The sequence below is a fragment of the Solea senegalensis genome, unplaced genomic scaffold (genome assembly GCF_019176455.1).
Source record: "Solea senegalensis isolate Sse05_10M unplaced genomic scaffold, IFAPA_SoseM_1 scf7180000017739, whole genome shotgun sequence".
Lineage (NCBI taxonomy): Eukaryota > Metazoa > Chordata > Actinopteri > Pleuronectiformes > Soleidae > Solea > Solea senegalensis.
In genome coordinates this window covers 75,825-94,470 of record NW_025322509.1, presented here as the reverse complement: position 1 = coordinate 94,470, position 18,646 = coordinate 75,825, and the positions used below count along the sequence as shown (strand labels likewise).

The 18,646-nt window shown below is 46.7% G+C and overlaps 2 protein-coding genes across 3 annotated transcripts in view; both read right to left on the bottom strand.

Moving 5' to 3' along the window:
* LOC122764876 (atrial natriuretic peptide receptor 1-like) overlaps positions 1-12,165 on the bottom strand; it is a 16,436-nt gene extending 4,271 nt beyond the window's left edge. Inside the window, exons 1-20 of the mRNA XM_044018860.1 lie at positions 12,049-12,165; positions 9,629-10,346; positions 7,598-7,788; positions 7,405-7,518; positions 6,855-7,017; positions 5,429-5,523; positions 5,212-5,347; positions 5,026-5,110; positions 4,610-4,730; positions 4,304-4,378; positions 4,151-4,228; positions 3,894-3,998; positions 2,734-2,805; positions 2,456-2,615; positions 2,070-2,225; positions 1,813-1,981; positions 1,531-1,677; positions 944-1,067; positions 688-756; positions 350-617 (exon numbers count right to left, since the gene is read on the bottom strand). Of these exons, the coding sequence (XP_043874795.1) occupies positions 350-617; positions 688-756; positions 944-1,067; positions 1,531-1,677; positions 1,813-1,981; positions 2,070-2,225; positions 2,456-2,615; positions 2,734-2,805; positions 3,894-3,998; positions 4,151-4,228; positions 4,304-4,378; positions 4,610-4,730; positions 5,026-5,110; positions 5,212-5,347; positions 5,429-5,523; positions 6,855-7,017; positions 7,405-7,518; positions 7,598-7,788; positions 9,629-10,337 (3,037 nt within the window). The 5' untranslated portion in view covers positions 10,338-10,346; positions 12,049-12,165. The remainder of the gene's footprint in view (positions 1-349; positions 618-687; positions 757-943; positions 1,068-1,530; positions 1,678-1,812; positions 1,982-2,069; positions 2,226-2,455; positions 2,616-2,733; positions 2,806-3,893; positions 3,999-4,150; positions 4,229-4,303; positions 4,379-4,609; positions 4,731-5,025; positions 5,111-5,211; positions 5,348-5,428; positions 5,524-6,854; positions 7,018-7,404; positions 7,519-7,597; positions 7,789-9,628; positions 10,347-12,048) is intronic.
* A 2,748-nt stretch (positions 12,166-14,913) lies between these two features.
* LOC122764881 (oocyte zinc finger protein XlCOF6-like) lies at positions 14,914-18,234 on the bottom strand. 2 transcript variants are annotated; one of them, XM_044018880.1, is made up of 2 exons: positions 17,749-18,234; positions 14,914-16,758 (listed from the first exon to the last, which is right to left on the bottom strand). In XM_044018880.1, exons 1-2 carry the CDS (start codon positions 18,013-18,015, stop codon positions 15,193-15,195), a joined length of 1,833 nt encoding a protein of 610 aa, XP_043874815.1. In that variant the 5' UTR covers positions 18,016-18,234; the 3' UTR covers positions 14,914-15,192. The 2 variants fall into 2 exon arrangements, with proteins under 2 accessions (XP_043874815.1, XP_043874814.1); XM_044018879.1 differs by having other exon boundaries at positions 14,914-16,742; positions 17,727-18,232.
* Between the last annotated feature and the right edge of the window lie 412 nt (positions 18,235-18,646).

Below are 18,646 nucleotides of genomic sequence, written 5' to 3'. Positions count from 1 at the left end.
TATATATATATATATATATATATATGTGTGTGTATATCTGAGCTACATTAAAAACATGTATCATGTCTTTATCTCACTGTTAGACAGACTTTGTAAACTGCTCACTCTCCAACACCAAAGTTCCAAAGGAAAGAAAATCAGTGATTTTAGCTGCGGGGAGACAGGAGCTGCTGGTCCTCTGCTGCCTCGTGTGGTCACTTTGTGTCACTGAGTTAAGTCTAAATGAAATATTTTAAAAGCCCAATTTTACAAAATCAGACATTTGAACTTAGTGATGGAGGCAGCAGTGGAACAACAACTCCTGTGTGTGTGTGTGGTGTTAACGTCAGTGATTTTCTCTATGGGGTTTGGTGTGGGAGAGTGAGTGGTTTACAAACTTTTGTTTCCTGTTGGAAAAAACCCTGAACCAGCCCTTTACTGGCTCCTGTCATGTGACACACACCGCTGTGAATGCCGATGCGCAGCAGCAGCTGCTGCTCGGGTCGATGTCTGATCCTGAAACTCTTGACAGCGTCCAGCAGAGCGAGAGACATGCGGGCGACCTCCCGAGCGTGGAGTTTACCGTTCCTCACCGGCAGACCCGACACCACCATGTAGGCGTCACCAATGGTCTCCACCTGGGGGCAGCGGGGAGAAAGTGTTCACATGACACACGAGAGTGTAGCACTAACGTAGGTTAGCACATACCTTGTAAACGTCAAAGTTGTCGATGATGGCGTCGAAGCAGGTGTAGAGGTCGTTCAGCAGAGTCACCACCTACAGGAGAGACAGAGAACAACACGTCAGAAACTCTTTTATTATTATTATTGTTATGATTAATATTATTATTATCATCATTATGATTATTATTATTATGATTATTGTTGTGATTATTATTAATATTATAATATGTAAAATCCCTGAACCTTGTGTAAACCATGTGATGACCATGTGACTCACACACCTGCAGTGGCGTGCTCTCAGCAGAGAGCGCCGTGAAACCAACGATGTCACTGAAGTAAATGGTGACGGAGTCAAACGCTTCAGCCTGGACAGTTTCACCTCGTTTCAACTGTTCAGCAACAGAACTGACAACACACAGGATTACTGCAGTAATACTGCAACACAACTGACAACACACAGGATTACTGCAGTAATACTGCAACACAACTGACAACACACAGGATTACTGCAGTAATACTGCAACACAACTGACAACACACAGGATTACTGCAGTAATACTGCAACAGATCTGACAACACACAGGATTACTGCAGTAATACTGCAACACAACTGACAACACACAGGATTACTGCAGTAATACTGCAACACAACTGACAACACACAGGATTACTGCAGTAATACTGCAACAGATCTGACAACACACAGGATTACTGCAGTAATACTGCAACAGAACTGACAATACAAATGATTACGGCAGTATTACTGCAGTATAGATACAGTGATGCAGTATTACTGCAGTATAGATACAGTGATGCAGTATTACTGCAGTATAGATACAGTGATGCAGTACTACTGCAGTATAGTTACTGTGGCAGTATTTGGTAGAGCAGAGCCTCGGCCTTGCGTTTCTCCTCGTGGTACGCCTGCGTTCTCTCCTCCACCAGCTCCTCCAGGTTGTTGGCGTACTGCTCCATCCGAGACAGGAGGTTGTCCAGGATGTTGGAGCCGTAACCTCTGAACAGAGAGGTCAATACTGCACATTATAGGTTAAAGGTTAAAGGTTAAAGGCACAGTTCAGGTGTTCACTCTCTCACACCAAACCCCATAGACAAAATCAGTGATTTTAACACCACACACACACACACACACCTGTGTTGTTTCCTGAGCAGGATCTTGATGGTGTTAAAGTCGGGTCGTTCGCTGGACTCCTCGCTCCAGCATCGCTGCATCAGGACGCCGAGCTCCTCGCTGTGACTGTGGAAGCAGAGGGAGGGGCGGAGGGGCGGGGTTTCACCCTGCCGCACGGCCTGGACAATCTCTGTGGAGAGGGGGCGGGGCATTATTATTCATTGTTCATTTAAATCGATGATGGAGCCTTGAGACGTGACAGAGCTGTGACCTCTGACCTTTAGGCGTGAGTGTGTGCGCGTCGAGGTAGAACACGCCCCTCAGCAGAGCCACTTCCTGTAGGATGATCCCAAAGCTGTACACGTCTCCCTTCTGTGTCCCGCAGGGGAGGGGACACTGTGACCTCAGCAGCTCAGGGGCAGTCCACAGCTTACCTGTGTGAGGGGGCGGAGTCACAGACTCACACAGTGTCTCACTGTAGTAGTAGTGTCACATGTGTGTGTGTGTAATCTCACGTGCGTGTGGTCTCACATGCATAGTACGTGTGTGTATTCTCACGTGTGTGTGTGTGTAGTCTCACGTGTGTACGCGTGTGTATGTAGTCTCACGTGTGTGTGTGTGTGCGTGTGTGTGTGTGTGTGTGTGTGTGTGTGTGCAGTCTCACGTGCGTAGTACGCGTGTGTGTCCTCAGGACTGCTGCAGCTGCGCAGACTCTTCAGTCCGTAGTCTGTGATCTTCAGGACAAATCGACTGTCCACGACACAGTTGGACGACTTCAGGTTACCGTGGGAGACGATGACGCTGTTGTGGATGAACGCCATGCCCTGCACGCACACACACACACACACACACACACGCAGGTGATTCAGAGCCCCCTTGTGGCCATATTTAAAAACAGGTGAAGTCACTGTTCCCATGGAAACAAAGATGTTGTGTTGTTACCTTGACGATGTCATTGATGAGTGAGTATCTGAACATCCAGTCCAGAGTAATGCTGTCACTCTCCATCAGGTCCTGCAGCATGAACACATGAACACATGAACAAGTGAACACATGAAAATATGAATAGGTGAATACATTAACACATGAAGACACGAACAAGTAAACAAATGAATACACACATCAGGAGTTTCAGGTGTAATCCCAGGATGAATACATTAAACAACTCTTTAAAAATACAAAGATGAAAGAGTGAAACATATGACAGCATGAGAATTGAACACGACGACCGACGTTATTCTAGATTTTATTTTAAAAAAGAGTTGCGTTACACTTTGTCATGATGACAACATTAATGTTCACCCTGTTTCACATGATCACATGAGACACATTATGATCACATGAGACACAGACAGACACAGACACATGGTTGAAGCGTGTCTATTAGCTCTGCCTGGGGCCCCACAGTTTCTTGACACGCCCCTGTCAGTAAACGTGTGATGTTTCCTGAGTTTTCATGTGTTTACATTCATGTGTTCATGTTTGTCTGTGTTTCTCATCAGTAACGTGTGTGTCAGCAGGGGGCGGTGTGGTTGAACTGACCCTCTGAACCCACAGCGCCCACACTGAGCCACCTACAGCTGCATGACTGCTGTTCTCATGTTGCTAGGTTACAGGTTGCTAGGTTACAGTGCTGACAGGCTGTTGATGTATAACTGGGCGAGTGTTTGATGTATGAAGGAATGTTGGAGGAGTGCAGCAAAAAGACACGCAGCTGAGAGATGATGAAGGGATGAAGGGATGATACTGGGCAAAAATCAGTGAAAAAAGATAGAAACAGGACGAGATAATGTTTTTAAAGAGGTATAAATAATAAACTGTATAACTGACGGAGAGAAGGATAAAGTGGTCAGGGGTCAGAGGTCATGAAGAGGTGTAGAGGGTTCCTGACAACATGGCGGCGTAAACAAAGAGTCATGTGACACTTTTTCACCCAAGAAAACAAAGAGAAACTGGGAAGAGAAGCAATCAGACGAGAGGAGGAGGACACACAGGAGGACACACAGGAGGACACACAAAGACAAAGAAGGATGAGAAAAAACAAAGAAAGACAAGGACAGACACAGGACAGACATCAGCTGTTTTTGGTGGAGGTGCAGTACCTGCAGACTGCCTCTAGGACAGTACTCTGTGATGATGCACATGTTGGGCGGGTCCATGCAGGCGCCGATGAAACGGGTCAGGTGCTCGTTCTGGACATCCCGCATCTGCAGGGACAGACGCACGCCGTGGTTTAACGTGCAGGCGTACAGACACACGGCTAACAACCAACCAAGCAGCAGACAGTGAGCTGAGGGGGCGGGGCTTAGTGACAGGTGATGAGGTCAGTGTGAAACACATGAACACATGAATGTCTTACATGTTTCAGTTCAAACAGAACTTTCCGGGTCAGTTCAATCCGTTTCTTATTGATGTATTTGATGGCAGCGAGGTTTCCCTGAGGAGACAGAACCAACGGGGTTATGACATCATCACTGACAATATCGTGACATCATCAATGACATCATCACACCTTGTAGTATCCAGTCTTGGTGTAGATCTGGAAGTTTCCCTCCATGGTCATCAGGGAGCCGTAGTTTGATCCTTTCTGCACAGAAACAAAATGAATCCATGAATCCATGAATAAATTAATCCATGAATCAATGAATACATGAATCATGAAACCATGAATAAATGAATCCATGAATCAATAAATAAATGAATCCATGAATCAATAAATACATGAATCAATTAATCAATGAATCCATGAATACATGAATACATGAATTCACGAATCAATGAATCATGAATCCATGAATCTTCCTGTTTGTTCTGGTACCAGGGACAGAGTGAGTCGGCTCCACGCTCTCTTCAGGACTTTGTCCAGGTTACTCATCTGGACGTCTTCCCAGGACACTCTCCACAGCTGAGCTGCCAGCTCACTCTCCAACTTCAACTTCCTGTTCCACACAACAGGTGAGACAGGTGAGGTGAGACAACAGAGAGACAAGTGAGACAACCACTCACTCTCCCACACCAAACCTCACAGAGAAAACCAGTGATTTTAGCTGCCGGTCCTCTGCTGCCTCGTGTGGTCACTTTGTGTCACTGAGGTTAGTCTGAATAAAGGATTTTAAAAGCCGAATTGACAAAATGAGACCTTTGAACTCAGTGATGGAGGCAGCAGTGTGTGTGTGTGTGTGTGTGTGAGAGACAAAACGTGAACTGTCCCTTTAACAACAGTGTGAGCCTCACCTGTAGATGAAGACGGTCACGGTAACGATGATGATGAAGACGAAGCAGATCACTATGGCAACCATCTGATGCATGGACACTGTACCTGGAGAGAAGACGAGGACGTTAGAACAAAAAACACAGGAAGAACATTCAGGTGAGGGGGCGGAGCCTGGATGAGCTGAGTGTGTGTGTGTGTGTTCGTACGTGCGCGGCAGGCCGGTTTGTCGTTTTTGAAGCCACACTCTGGGACGTCTGGAGGTGGTGACCCACCTGGCCACTGGAAGCTCCGCCCACTCTGCATGACCAGCTGTTTTGTGCTGCTGTTGTAGACACACACCACCTGAACACACACACACATCTCTGGTGGGTGTGGTTATAGTTGCTGTGACATCACGATGACATCATCAGTCAGGTGTTTTACCTGAAACTCTCCAGAGTCAACGTCCGTCATGTCCCATATGGCAAAGTCCGTCTGTCTGTCCCCAAACGTGTCCATCTCCACCACACCCATGACTCCTGCACACACACACACACACACACACACACACACACACACACAGAGCTTCAGACTTTATGATGAAGTAAAACCTTTTGTTTCCTGACATCATCATATGTGTGTGTGAGTGTGTGTCTGTATGTGTGTGTGAGTGTGTGTCTGTATGTGTATGTGTAGGTGTCTGTATGTGTCTGTGTGTGTGTGTCTGTGTGTGTGTGTGAGTGTGTGTCTGTATGTGTGTGTGTAGGTGTCTGTATGTGTATGTGTGTGTGTGTGTCTGTATGTGTCTGTGTGTGTGTGTGTGTGTGTGAGAGTGCACACGTGTGTGTGTGTGTCTGTATGTGTATGTGTATGTGTGTGTGTGAGAGTGCACACGTGTGTGTGTATGTTTAATCTCATTAGTCCGTCTCGTCCAGCTGAGCCCGGGTCATCATCCTGTCACTTCCTGTGATGGACGGCCACTTCCTGTGGATGTTTGTTCTCCACACCTGAACCCTGCTAATGCTCCCAATGTCCTGAAGAACGTCTTCAGGGACAAATGGACAGTAGAGAGGAGACGGACACCAACATACAGTTCTGGTGATTTATTCTGTATCGTTACGATGATCACAGTAATGTTGTGATTATGAGTGCGTCTCTGTGGACACTCAGTCATGTGTCTCTGTGGACACTCAGTCATGTGTCTCTGTGGACACTCAGTCATGTGTCTCTGTGGACACTCAGTCATGTGTCTCTAACACTTTTACAGCTTCAGTCGGGTCTGTATTTGTTTGTCCACTTGATGAGACGTGTCTGGTGTTTGTCCACTTGATGAGACGTCTCTGGTGTTTGTCCACTTGATGAGACGTCTCTGGTGTTTCATGTTTTAAAACAGAAGCGCTTTTACAAACTTCAGCTCAGAAGTCTTTCTGTCTCTGCTTTTTATTTCAGTCCACAGGGGGCGCTCTTACAGCAGAGGACACGTCCCCAGACGGGTGAGGGACGCGTGGGTTTGTGAGAAACCAGCTTCTCTCACCGCTCCATCCATCAATCACTCTGCTATTAACTAACGAGGCCTGAGCGACCAATCAGGAGCCTCGCTGCTCTGTGACGTCACCATGGGAACGAGCGACTGGCATTTCCTTTTGTCAAACACACACACACACACACACAGAGTGTACCAGCTGGTTGGGGTTTGGCGGGGACATGACGACATGAGGACAGGACGTCTGGGACCTGAACCACAGACCACACTGGGAAAACCACAGCGAGCACTTTGTCTCACTGTGAGACAGGAAACCACTTACTGTCCCACACCAGTCCAGAGAGGACAGATGGACACAGGAGACACGGAGACAGGTGTCCTCCTCACCTGGGAAAGTTCTGTTCCACATCTTCCTGGTCACCAGGTCCTCTTTAGGCCTGTGGACTGGACCCAGTCCTGGTCCCGGTCCTCGCAGCTCAGCCAGAGTCTCATTGAGAGCGTGAGCGTAGAGCATGACTCCATCATAGAAGCCTCCAGCGATCAGATTATACTGAAACACAACAACACGCTGTTATTAGCGATCCAAGAAACAAGCGAAGCTTTAATAATCTCACTTAAATCCAACTAAATCCACGTCACATGATCACGTCTTTATCTCACTGTGAGACACACACCCACACACACCCACTCTCCCACACCAAAGCTCACAGAGAAAACCAGGGATTTTAGCTCCTCTGCTGCCTCGTGTGGTCACTCTGTGTCACTGACGTGAACGTTGGATTTCAAACATTGATGTGACAGAATCAGACATTTGAACTGTGTGTGTGTGTGTCACAGTGAGATAAAGACGTGATCATGTGACGTAGAGATCATAGACTTTTGTTTGTTTGTTGTTTTTTAACGGTGCTAACGTTGCTAACAGTGCTAATGTTGGTACCAGAGAGTCCTCGATGGTGAAGTTGAACATTTCCTTGGCGTTGATTTTCAGAGCGTGAACAAACTGCAGATACTGAGGATTCTGCGGCTCCATGTACGTCAACACCTTCACACTCTGAAGACAAACACAACTGCGTCTCAGAGTCTGCGTCTCAGAGTCTGCGTCTCATTAAACATCTGGAAAAGTCCCTCACCCTGAACGCCAGTCGGGCAGTGACATCATCGTGGTCTCCTCTGAACCAGGGTCTGATTGGACTCCGCCCCCCCAAACCCTCAGCAAACAGGTCAATGAAGAAGAAGGCGTATTCCTTTAAATCCACACCCTCCTTCCAGAACTGGACCATCAGAGTCCTCAGGATGTCCCAGGAAGAGCACAGGTAGACCACTGAAGGAGACATGAAGAAGAAGAAGAAGACATGAAGAGGTTAGTTTTGTCTCTTGTGGTTTTGTCTCTTTGTCTTTGGTTTTGTCTCTGTCTCTGGTTTTGTCTTTTTTTGGGTTTGTCTCTTTGTCTCTGGCTGTGTGTCTTTGTCTCTTGTGGTTTTGTCTCTTTGTGGGTTTGTCTCTGGTTGTGTGTCTTTATCTCTTTGTTGGTTTGTCTCTGGTTGTGTGTCTTTCTCTTGTGGGTTTGTCTCTTTGTGGTTTTCTCTCTTTGTGGTTTTGTCTCTTGTGGTTTTGACTCTTGTGGTTTTGTATCTTTGTCTCTTGTGGTTTTGTCTTTTTTTGGTTGTGTCTCTTGTGGTTTCGTCTCTTTATCTCTGATTTTGTCTCTTGTGGTTTTGTCTCTTTGGCTCTGATTTAGTCTCTTTGTCTCTTGTGGTTTTGTCTCTTTGTCTCTGGTGTCGTCCTCAGGTCTGATTGACATTCTTCAAACTCTGTGTCCAGTTTTGTCCTCTGAGGTTAACTGTCCCAGAGTGATGACGTCACAGCTCAGCTGGTCAGTTGCCATGGTGATTATCACTACTCCGCCCCTCCTCGCTCGTTATCAGCAGCAGATCAGATGTAATGTGATATGTTCACACACACACACACACACACACACACACTCATAATTACTTTAAGTACATTCATGTGTTGCTGGTGGCAACAGATGGCCCCAGTTAGAGGATGACAGAAGCAGTTAGTGTGTGTGTGTGTGTGTGTGTGTGTGTGTCTTTGCGGTAACTACGATTCCCACAATACTTTTCTTAACACATTAAAAAAAAAACAAAGATTTGTTGATCGTATTCCAAGCTAGTTATTGTTAGCCATTGTTAGCATTACTAGTCACATGTTTTTTTTTCGCAGTGATGCGTTCACACGTACAAATGTAACCGCTCCACATGAGAAACAAAAATCACAAAAATTAAATTAACGTCAAAATAACAGCGTGTTATAGAGAGCCTCGTCAACACACACTTAGTGTAGAACATACCATAATACCAACAACACACACACACACACACTGACTGTGGAGCATACCATAATACTAACAACATGCTAACAGTACATTACATGTCATTTAGCATTTAGTCATTTAACAGTAACGTCGATAGTTAAGATGGCGGATGATTTTATACGTATATAACGATACAGCGGTGCTAACGAGCTAACCAGGTGGCTAGCCAATACATTTCCTTGACAGAGTTAGCAGTGTTTCATTTGGAGTGAGCATCAGTCCAATGCTAATTGACTGCTAGTTTAACTGTGTTTTAATGTTATTACAACTGAAAATCATATATTTAAAGCTCACTCAGTAGCTTACTGGTGAGCTAGTTACTCCAGAAAACCAGATCTGAGGGTACAGCTAATCATAATTTGACCCTGGAACACGTTAGCTAGAATGAGAATGAGCTTTATATGTCACTGATACAAGTACTGTGAAGCTATACCTGCTGTTAGCAACGACTGCACTTAGCCACACCTGCCGTTAGCAACGACTGCACCTAGCAACATCTGCTATTAGTAATGACTGCATTTAGCCACACCTGCTGTTAGCAACGACTGCAGTTAGCTACACCTGCTGTTAGCAACAACTGCAGTTAGCCACACCTGCTGTTAGCAACGACTGCAGCTAGCAACATCTGCTATTAGCAACGACTGCAGCTAGCCACACCTGCAGTAAGCAACGACTGTAACGTCACGTGATGTCATGTGATGTGAGGTCATGTCATCTTTAAAAGACGAGGAGCAGCAGACAGGAAACAGGAAGTTGAATAAGGAGGACATGAAGTGTGACCTCTGACCTCTGCCGTTGTCTCGGATCATCTGAACCACCGTCTTGTAGTTGACGTCGGCGTCGATCACGTGATCTCTGATGGACACATTGTGGTTTCCCAGCACCGTGTAAAGTCCTTCTGCGGCGAAGTAGCACGAGCGGTCGTCGTTGGCGTCTTTGTTGTCGCTGAACACGAGCATGGCGTGCTGCCGCCAGCCCAACATCTCCTGAATGCTGGCGCCAAACTCGCCCAGCTTCTTGTGGGTGGGGCCTGTGTTGGTGACCGCTGCGTAGTGCTCAAAGCCGATGGCGCGGGCGCCGGCGGTCACCATGGGAACGCCCCAGTGTGTCGTGAAGCGGGCGACAGGTGAAGAAGAATAATCGCAGCCGGGGCCGATGAACGCCCAGGGGTCGTTGGACATCTTAAAGTCGACAGCGACCAGCGGTGCCATCGAGTCCGAGCAGAAACCGTCACGGTTCTCTGAGCTGCCGTTAAGAAGGCGGAGCTTCAGGCCAGGCAGCAGCCACGGGTCAGAGTTCACCCGCTGCACCGCCTCCTGGAGCGCGGGCGCCACACGAGGCCACGCCCACGCATACTCTGTGTTAGTCATCGGTAAAATGGCGGCCAGAGTCACTTCCTGTAGATCCTCGGTGGTGTTGTCAACAGAGGGAGAGGAGTCAGCTGACTGTGTGAGGAGGAAGAGGAAGAGGAAGAGGAAGTGACACGTGGACGTCATGGAGACGAGCTGCATGGAAACACAGTTCAGATCATCAGGGTTGTCTGTGCTGTATAAATAAAATCTACCATCTCTACGTCACATGATCACGTCTTTATCTCACTGTTTGACTGACGTTTTTAAACCACTCACTCTCCAACACACACACACACACACACTCACTCTCCCACACCAGAGTCCAGAGAGAAAATCAGTGATTTTAGCTGCTGCTCCTCTGCTGCCTCGTGTGGTCACTTTGTGTTACTGAGGTCAATCTGAGTGAATTATTTCAAAAGCCAAATTCACTAAAATCACAACACATACATTCTAACATTATTTAATGACGTTATTTAGGGACAGCACCACTGATCCACCGCTGACCTTTGTATGTGACTGTATCAGACTGAGTGTGTGCTCCGGTCATGGAGGACGTACTGAACAAATATGTTTAATTAGGACGTGTCAGAATGGTCAGTTATGACCTCTGTGTGACCTTTTCTTAACAATGTGTGTGTTTGTACGTCGCTGACTAAATACTGATGTGAAGTGGTGCAAACACACGTTTGCTGACTTTATCCGGCACATTAGCTTCATATATAAAATCCTCTGTAAAACACTGTGCTCCACTGTGCAGCCACCAACAGCACACTTGTCCCTCCGCGTTGACATAATATCGCTCTTCCTCCCTCGCCTGCACTCTCGCAGGGACAAGGTGGAGCTAAGGTGGAGCTAAGGTGGAGCTCTCCAAGTAAACTTACTGGTGGGGCGGTGACATTGGCGGTGAAATGCGCATGCTGCCGTCATAAGCGCAGAGAATTCAACATGGAGTGTTTTATGGCATATACTTACACTAAGGGGGACCACGAAAACATGACTGAGTATTCTTTCTCCACACTTTGGCGACTGGTAGGGCCTCCAGAGTCCCAAATATAAGTATTAAAATGGTTAAAAAGTGGATTTTGCATAATATGTCCCCTTTAATCACATTCTAATATTATTTAATGACGTTCTAACATTTTCTAATGACGTTCTAACATTATTTAATGACATTATAACATTATTTAATCACATTCTAACATTATTTAATCACATTCTAACATTATTTAATGACGTTATAACATTATTTAATGACGTTATAACATAATTACTGACGTTATAACATTATTTAATGACGTTATAACATTATTTAATGACGTTATAACATTATTTAATGACATTCTAACATTTTTTAATGACGTTAAAACATTATTTAATGACGTTATAACATTTTTTAATGACATTCTAACATTTTTTAATGACGTTAAAACATTATTTAATGACGTTATAACATTTTTTAATGACGTTATAACATTTTTTAATGACGTTAAAACATTTTTAATGGCGTTATAACATTTTTAATGCGTTAAAACATTATTTAATGACGTTATAACATTTTTTAATGACGTTATAACATTTTTTAATGATGTTATAACATTATTTAATGACGTTATAATATAATTAATGACGTTATAACATTTTTTAATGATGTTATAACATTATTTAATGACGTTATAATATAATTAATGACGTTATAACATTTTTTAATGACGTTATAACATTATTTAATGACGTTATAACATTATTCACACTTTTACTCCACTTCGTCTCATGACAACAACAATAACTTACGTTTATTTGATAAGGATTTTATCTTTGAACTGAATCAGCTGAAAGTGTTTCTGATGCTTTTTACCTGCTCAGGTCTTCAGTCCGGTCTCAGGTCTTCAGTCCCGGTCTCAGGTCTTCAGTCTTCAATCCCGGTCTCAGGTCTTCAGTCCCGGTCTCAGGTCTTCAGTCTTCAGTCGGTCTCAGGTCTTCAGTCTCTCAGGTCTTCAGTCTTCAGTCCCGGTCTCAGGTCTTCAGTCCCGGTCTCAGGTCTTCAGTGCAGCAGCTTCATGTTTCCAGATGAAGAACAAAAATAAGAAAGAAAAAAGATGAAAAGAAAAACCTCTCTCTCTCTCAGTGTGTCTGTCTGTCTCTGTCTGTCTGTCTGTCCCTGAACGTTTCCCCTTGCGTCTCGCGGTGTTAGTCTACCACAGAGACAGAAATCGTGTCCAGATGTCCCGGTAATGTCCCAGGTTCAGAGTCGCTGCTCTCGCCGTCACTCACCAAGCAGCACTGGCGAGCGCGCGCACACGGGCACTTTTTCTGGTGGCGGGTTGTGTGTGTGTGTGTGTGTGTGGGGGGCTTCTTTTCAAAAGTGTTCGTGCACGCGCCTGAGTTTGATTCGTGATTGTGTTAAAGGTTCATATTATTGAGGACTGTGGCGCCACCTGGTGTTCAACTCAGTAAATCTGGCACACACACACACACACACACACACACACACACACAGCCTCCATCACTAAGTTCAAATGTGTGATTTTAGTGATTGACCTCAGTGATACAAAGTGACCACACGAGGCAGCAGAGGAGCAGCAGCTGATTTTCTCAGTGGACTTTGGTGTGGGAGAGTGAGAGTGTGTGTGTGTGTGTGTGTGTGTGTGTGTGTGTGTGTGTGTGGTCAACATTAAACCTGAATCTCCTGAATTCTCTTTATTATTGATGTTTGTTATTTTAAAGCCTGGATTATTCCAGGACCTTTCACTTATAACTCTGAGTTTGTTCAGCCTAAATATAAACTAATCCTCTGAGATCAGAATGTGTGTGTGTGTGTGTGTGTGTCACATTATTTATCAGGAAGAAAAATGTTTAAAAAAACATCAACGATAACAGTGTGTTAATGTTTAACAACAGCCTGTGATTTATTCTGTGGATTTAAAATCAATCTGACGTCATGACTTTTGTTCTGATGTCAGAATCTGTGTGTGTTTGTAAAGTTAATGGACACACACACATACAAAGAGAGTGTGTGTGTGTGTGTGTGTGTGTGAACAGGATACACCCGGTTGACCAGGAAATCACTTTGTTACACACAAACACAAACTCTCCCTCTTTGCACCTCTTCCTGGAAATGATCACCTCCCACCTACACACAGTCACACACACACAGTCACACACACACAGTCACACGCACACAGTCACACACACAGTCACACACACACAGTCACACGCACACACTTTCACATACACACAGTCACACACACACACACAGTCACACGCACACACTTTCACATACACACAGTCACACACACACAGTCACACGCACGCACACACACTTTCACACGCACACAGTCACATGCACACACTCTCACAGTCACATGCACACACTCTCACACACACACACAGTCCACACACACACACACAGTCACACACTCACGCACAGTCACGCACACACACACACTTTCACACGCACACTTTCACATACACACAGTCACACACACACTTTCACACACACACAGTCACACGCACACACTCTCACAGTCACACGCACACACACTCACACACACAGTCACACGCACACACACTCACACACAGTCACATGCACACACGCGCACACACACACAGTCACACGCACACACACGAACTCTGACCTCGTGTACGAACTCTACACGCATACGAACTCTGCTAATGTACAAACACCACGCAAGTACGAACCCTACGCTTGTACGAACTCTGCAAGTGTACAAACACCACGCGAGTACGAACTCTTCGTGTGCGCATACGAACTCTACACGCATACAAACAGTGTACGACGCATACGAACTCTGCAATTGTACATACATCACGCGTGTACGAACTCTTCGCAAGTACGAACCCTACTGCGTGTACGAACTCTACACGCATACGAACTCTGCTAATGTACAAACACCACGCGAGTACGAACCCTACGCGTGTACGAACTCTGCAAGTGTACAAACATCACGCATGTACGAACGCTTCGCGAGTACGAACTCTTCGTGTGCGCATACGAACTCTACACGCATACGAACAGTGTACGACGCATACGAACTCTGCAAGTGTACAAACACCACACGTTTGTACGCGCACTCTTTGTGTACAAACTCTACACGCATACGAACAGTGTACGAACACCACGCGAGTACGAACTCTATGCGTGTACGACCTCTGCACTCCTGGTGTCGGCTAAAGACTCGCTCTTTCCTGTGGAAGTGGATGGTCACATGCCTTTGGCGCTGAAGCGTTAGCGGCTTCTCATGGATGCTCAGTACTCCCACCGGCCTGAAGAAGGCGCAACAGATGCTGCAATGGAACACCAAGCTCCTCCCACAGGTGTCAGAGATTTCTTGCCGCTGTGGATCCGCCCATCGGTCAGTTCCACTCACCTGTCCTCTGGAGTGGGACCTGTGGGCTCAGCGGCGCCTCCAGCAGGCGGTTCTGTCGCTGCAGCTGATGCTCCGCCTCCACCAGAAGAACTGGACCTTCAGCGGGAACCAGCAGGAAAAAAACTGGCTGCCCCCTGTGGAACTACACTGTTTATTAATATGAATAATGATGAATACATGAGTGAAGTACATCTACTTCATATGAGTATTTTAATACACAAATACATTTTAGAAAATAAAGATTTCTGAAAGGAAAGAGTTTGAAAAACATGTTTTTAATTAAACATGTAAAAAAAAAAAGAGTTAACAGATCATTAAAGGGACAGTTCAGGTTTTTATAAGTTTGTTTTTTATTCCTTGAAGAAAAGAACGAGACAGCGATGACATCAGCGATGACATCAGCAGCTGCTGGTCCTCTGCTGCCTCGTGTGGTCACTTTGTGTCACTGACGTAAATCTGAAAACGTAAATCTTGAACTCACTGACAGACGGACAGTTTGTCTATGTTTGTGTGAAGCTTGGCTCGAGAGCGCCACCTGTGAGTTCACAGGAGACGAGGTCCATAAAAACCGCTTTAAACTGGACCTGTTCTCAGACCAAACGCTCCGTCTTCTACAGCTGCAGGAATCCCGAGTGCGAACCGTCTTTTCTCTGCTGCTCCGAGTCCTGATCAAGGTCCAGTTCAGTCTCCGCACCGCCCCCTGCTGTGTGGACTTTGAGGTGTCCATTGAGCGACCTCTTGGCCTGGAAGCTGCGTCCACAGAACCTGCAGGAGTACGGTTTCTCCCCGGTGTGGATGAGCAGGTGCCTCTTCAGGTCCACTTCCTGCATGAAGCCCTTCCCACACACCTGACACAGGAAGCGCCTCTCCTTGTTGTGGAAGCGCACGTGTGTGTCCAGCGTCTGCTTCTGCGTGAAGCCCTTGCCGCAGACGCTGCAGGAGAACGCGCGCTCGCCCGTGTGGATCTTCAGGTGCGTCTTCAGGTTTCCGCTCTGGTTGAAGGATTTCCCGCAGAAGCGGCAGCTGAAGGGTTTTTCTCCGGTGTGGATCCTCAGGTGCATCAGCAGCGCCGCCTGCGCAGGGAAGCACTTCCCGCAGATGTCGCAGGTGTTTTTGACGTCGCGGTGGCTGCGCAGGTGGGCGGCGAGGTTGGCTGCGGACTCGTACTGGCTCCCACAGAGTCCGCAGCTGAAGTTTGGATCCTGAAGGTGAGTCTCCACGTGCTTCGCCAACAACTTCTTCCTGCCAAACGTTTCCCCGCACACTTTGCAGACGTGAGACTGCGACGAGTGGCGGCGCTGCCTCTGCGCCTGCGTGACGTCCGTGTGCTCGCTCTCCATGTGCTGCCGCAGGCCGATCTTCTTCTTGAACTCCTGCGCGCAGACGGCGCAGGCGTGAGCGGCGGCGCCGCCGTGCGCCTGCATGTGGCGCTGCAGAGACGTCATGTGAAAGAAGGCGCGGCTGCACTCCTGACAGCGGAACGCTCGGTCCTCCGTGTGCACGCGCATGTGTGACGTCAGGTTTCCCTTCTGACTGAACATCTTGCCGCAGACGCTGCAGCTGAACGGCTTCTCTCCCGTGTGCATGCGCACGTGCAGCTCCTGCGCCAGAATGGACGCGAAGCTCTTCCCGCAGAAGCCGCAGGTTTTGCAGCGCTCCCGATGCTCCTGCAGGTGAACCCGCAGCTCGCCGGCCGAGTCCAAGCGCTCGCCGCAGTAGCCGCAGCGGTGGTGGGGGTTTTTGGCGCAGACCTGGAGGACGTGTTTGAGCAGGTAACCTTTGCCCTGCAGAGCGCGTCCACAGACCAGGCAGCTGAACCTCTGAGGCGACCGCTGACGCCGGCGCGCCAAACGCTTTTTCCGCTCGTGACTGGCGAGCGGCGGACGACCTCTTTTCTTTTTGTTTGGAGATCTGGGAGGAGGTTTCTGTTCGGCCCAGTCGTCGCCATCGTCCGAATCATCGTTGCTGTGGACGACTGAGCTGGGAGGAGACTCGGGAGGCTTTTCAGAGGGGGAGGGGAGCCGAGGTGGGGGAGGTGATCGTGGAGGTGATCGTGCGCAGAGAGCTTCGCTGTCACAGTTGTTCGCTTCAGTCCGGTTCAGTTCTGCAGCGCCAGGAGAATGAGCATTGGTCTGGTCCAGGATCAGGGACTGAGGCAGATCTGGGGAGACAAAACACTACAGTGATGTCACATGATGGAGATCAAGGGTTAACCATTGGTCAGTGAATTGAGTTTTACATCAGCAGGGGGCGCACTTCAACTCAGCTGAAGTAAAGGGAGACAAACGTGAGGCAAGATAATGAGGTCACAGTTATAGTCATCTAAAAAGATATGATCACGTCTTTATCTCACTGTGACACAGACACTTGTAAACCACTCACTCTCACACACACACACACACACACACACACACACACACACACACACACACACACACACACACTCACTCACTCACTCACTCACTCCCCCACACCAAAGTCCATAGAGAAAATCAGTGATTTTAGCTGGCGAGGACTCAGGAGCTGCTGGTCCTCTGCTGCCTCGTGTGGTCACTTTGTGTCACTGAGTTAAGTCTAAATAAGGGGTGTCAAACATACGGCCCGGGGGCCAGAACCGGCCCACCAGAGGGTCCAATCTGGCCCACAGGATGAATTTGTTAAAATTTCACACTAATCTAAACGTAATGTCAAATGCTCCAGATACCCGTGACTAAATGTTTGTGCCTTTATAGATCCAGTGTAAATAGTACATTTAGGCATGATAATGTCATGTTTTGTAAAATTATCCTTCATTAAATGTAAAACAAAGGAGAAAAAACAAAGGAGTTCTTGTTGTTCATAAGTTATTATTCTATTATTTTGCTATTTTTACTGGTCCGGCCCCCTTGAGATCATATTGTGCTGTATGTGGCCCCTGAACAAAAATTAGTTTGACAGCCCTGGTCTAAATGAAGGATTTTAAAAGCCGAATTCACTAAAATCAGACATTTGAACTTAGTGATGGAGGCAGCAGCCTGTGTGTGTGTGTGTGTGTGTGTGTGTGTGTGTGTGAGTTTAAAATCCCTGATTTTCTCTATGAGGTTTGGTGTGACACAAACTTGATCCGTTACTTGAATAGTTTGTGTGCAGCAGCCTGACCTCTGACCTGCTGTGTGCAGCAGCCTGACCTCGGGCTTCAGCACGGCATCGAGCAGCCTCCTCTGGCTCTGGATCTCCCGCTCTGACCGCTCCACTCGGTCTTCGTACTCCGCCACGGTTTCCTCAAACAGAGCGACGATCTCCTCCGCCGCCGCCGCGAGTCGCTCGGTGAGCAGCGCTCTCAGCGCCGGGACCGGAGCCGTTTCTTCTTCTTTGTCCACCTGCAGCAGAAAGTCTTCAGCGGCAGCGCTGATCCGCGCATGTACCGACACCCGCAGCTGCTGCACGCCGCACATTTTACCGCTGTTTGTCTCTCACTGCGGACAAAAGACACAGAGACACCGAGGGAAGTAAACAGAGAGAGAGTTCCGCGTCGACGACGGTGAGCGAACAGCGACCTCTGCTGGACTGGAGGACGAAGACGGAATGACAGACGTCAACGTGAGAGAAGAACTCATATGTACGAAGGAGTATTAGCAGGGAAAAATAAATAAACAGCCAAAATAAATAAACAGCCAAAATAAATAAATAAATAAATAAACAGCCAAAAAAATAAATAAACAGCCAAAAAAAATAAATAAACAGCCAAAAAAAATAAATAAACAGCCAAAAAAATAAATAAACAGCCAAAACAAAACGTGTCTGTAGAGGCAGACATGGCCATCCACTATAGTATTTTGATATTGCCTGACTTTTTTTTTTCTTTCTTGTGCCGGATTTATTATTTTTTTGCCTGACTTTTTTCTTTCTTTCTTGTGCCGGATTTATTATTTTTTGCCTGACTTTTTTTTTCTTTCTTGTGCGGATTTATTATTTTTTTGCCTGACTTTTTTTTCTTTCTTTCTTGTGCGGCCTTTATTTATTATTTTTGCCTGACTTTTTTTTTCTTTCTTTATTATTTTTTGCCTGACCTTTTTTTTCTTTCTT

What these genes read in the sequence shown, in the direction of transcription:
- LOC122764881 (XM_044018879.1), bottom strand. Translation starts at nt 18,015, where the DNA reads ATGTGCGGCGTGCAGCAGCTGCGGGTGTCGGTACATGCGCGGATCAGC. An exon ending in CAGGCTGCTGCACACAGCAG is followed by an intron (nt 16,743 to 17,726) that starts GTCAGAGGTCAG and finishes TTGTCTCCCCAG; the next exon opens with ATCTGCCTCAGTCCCTGATC.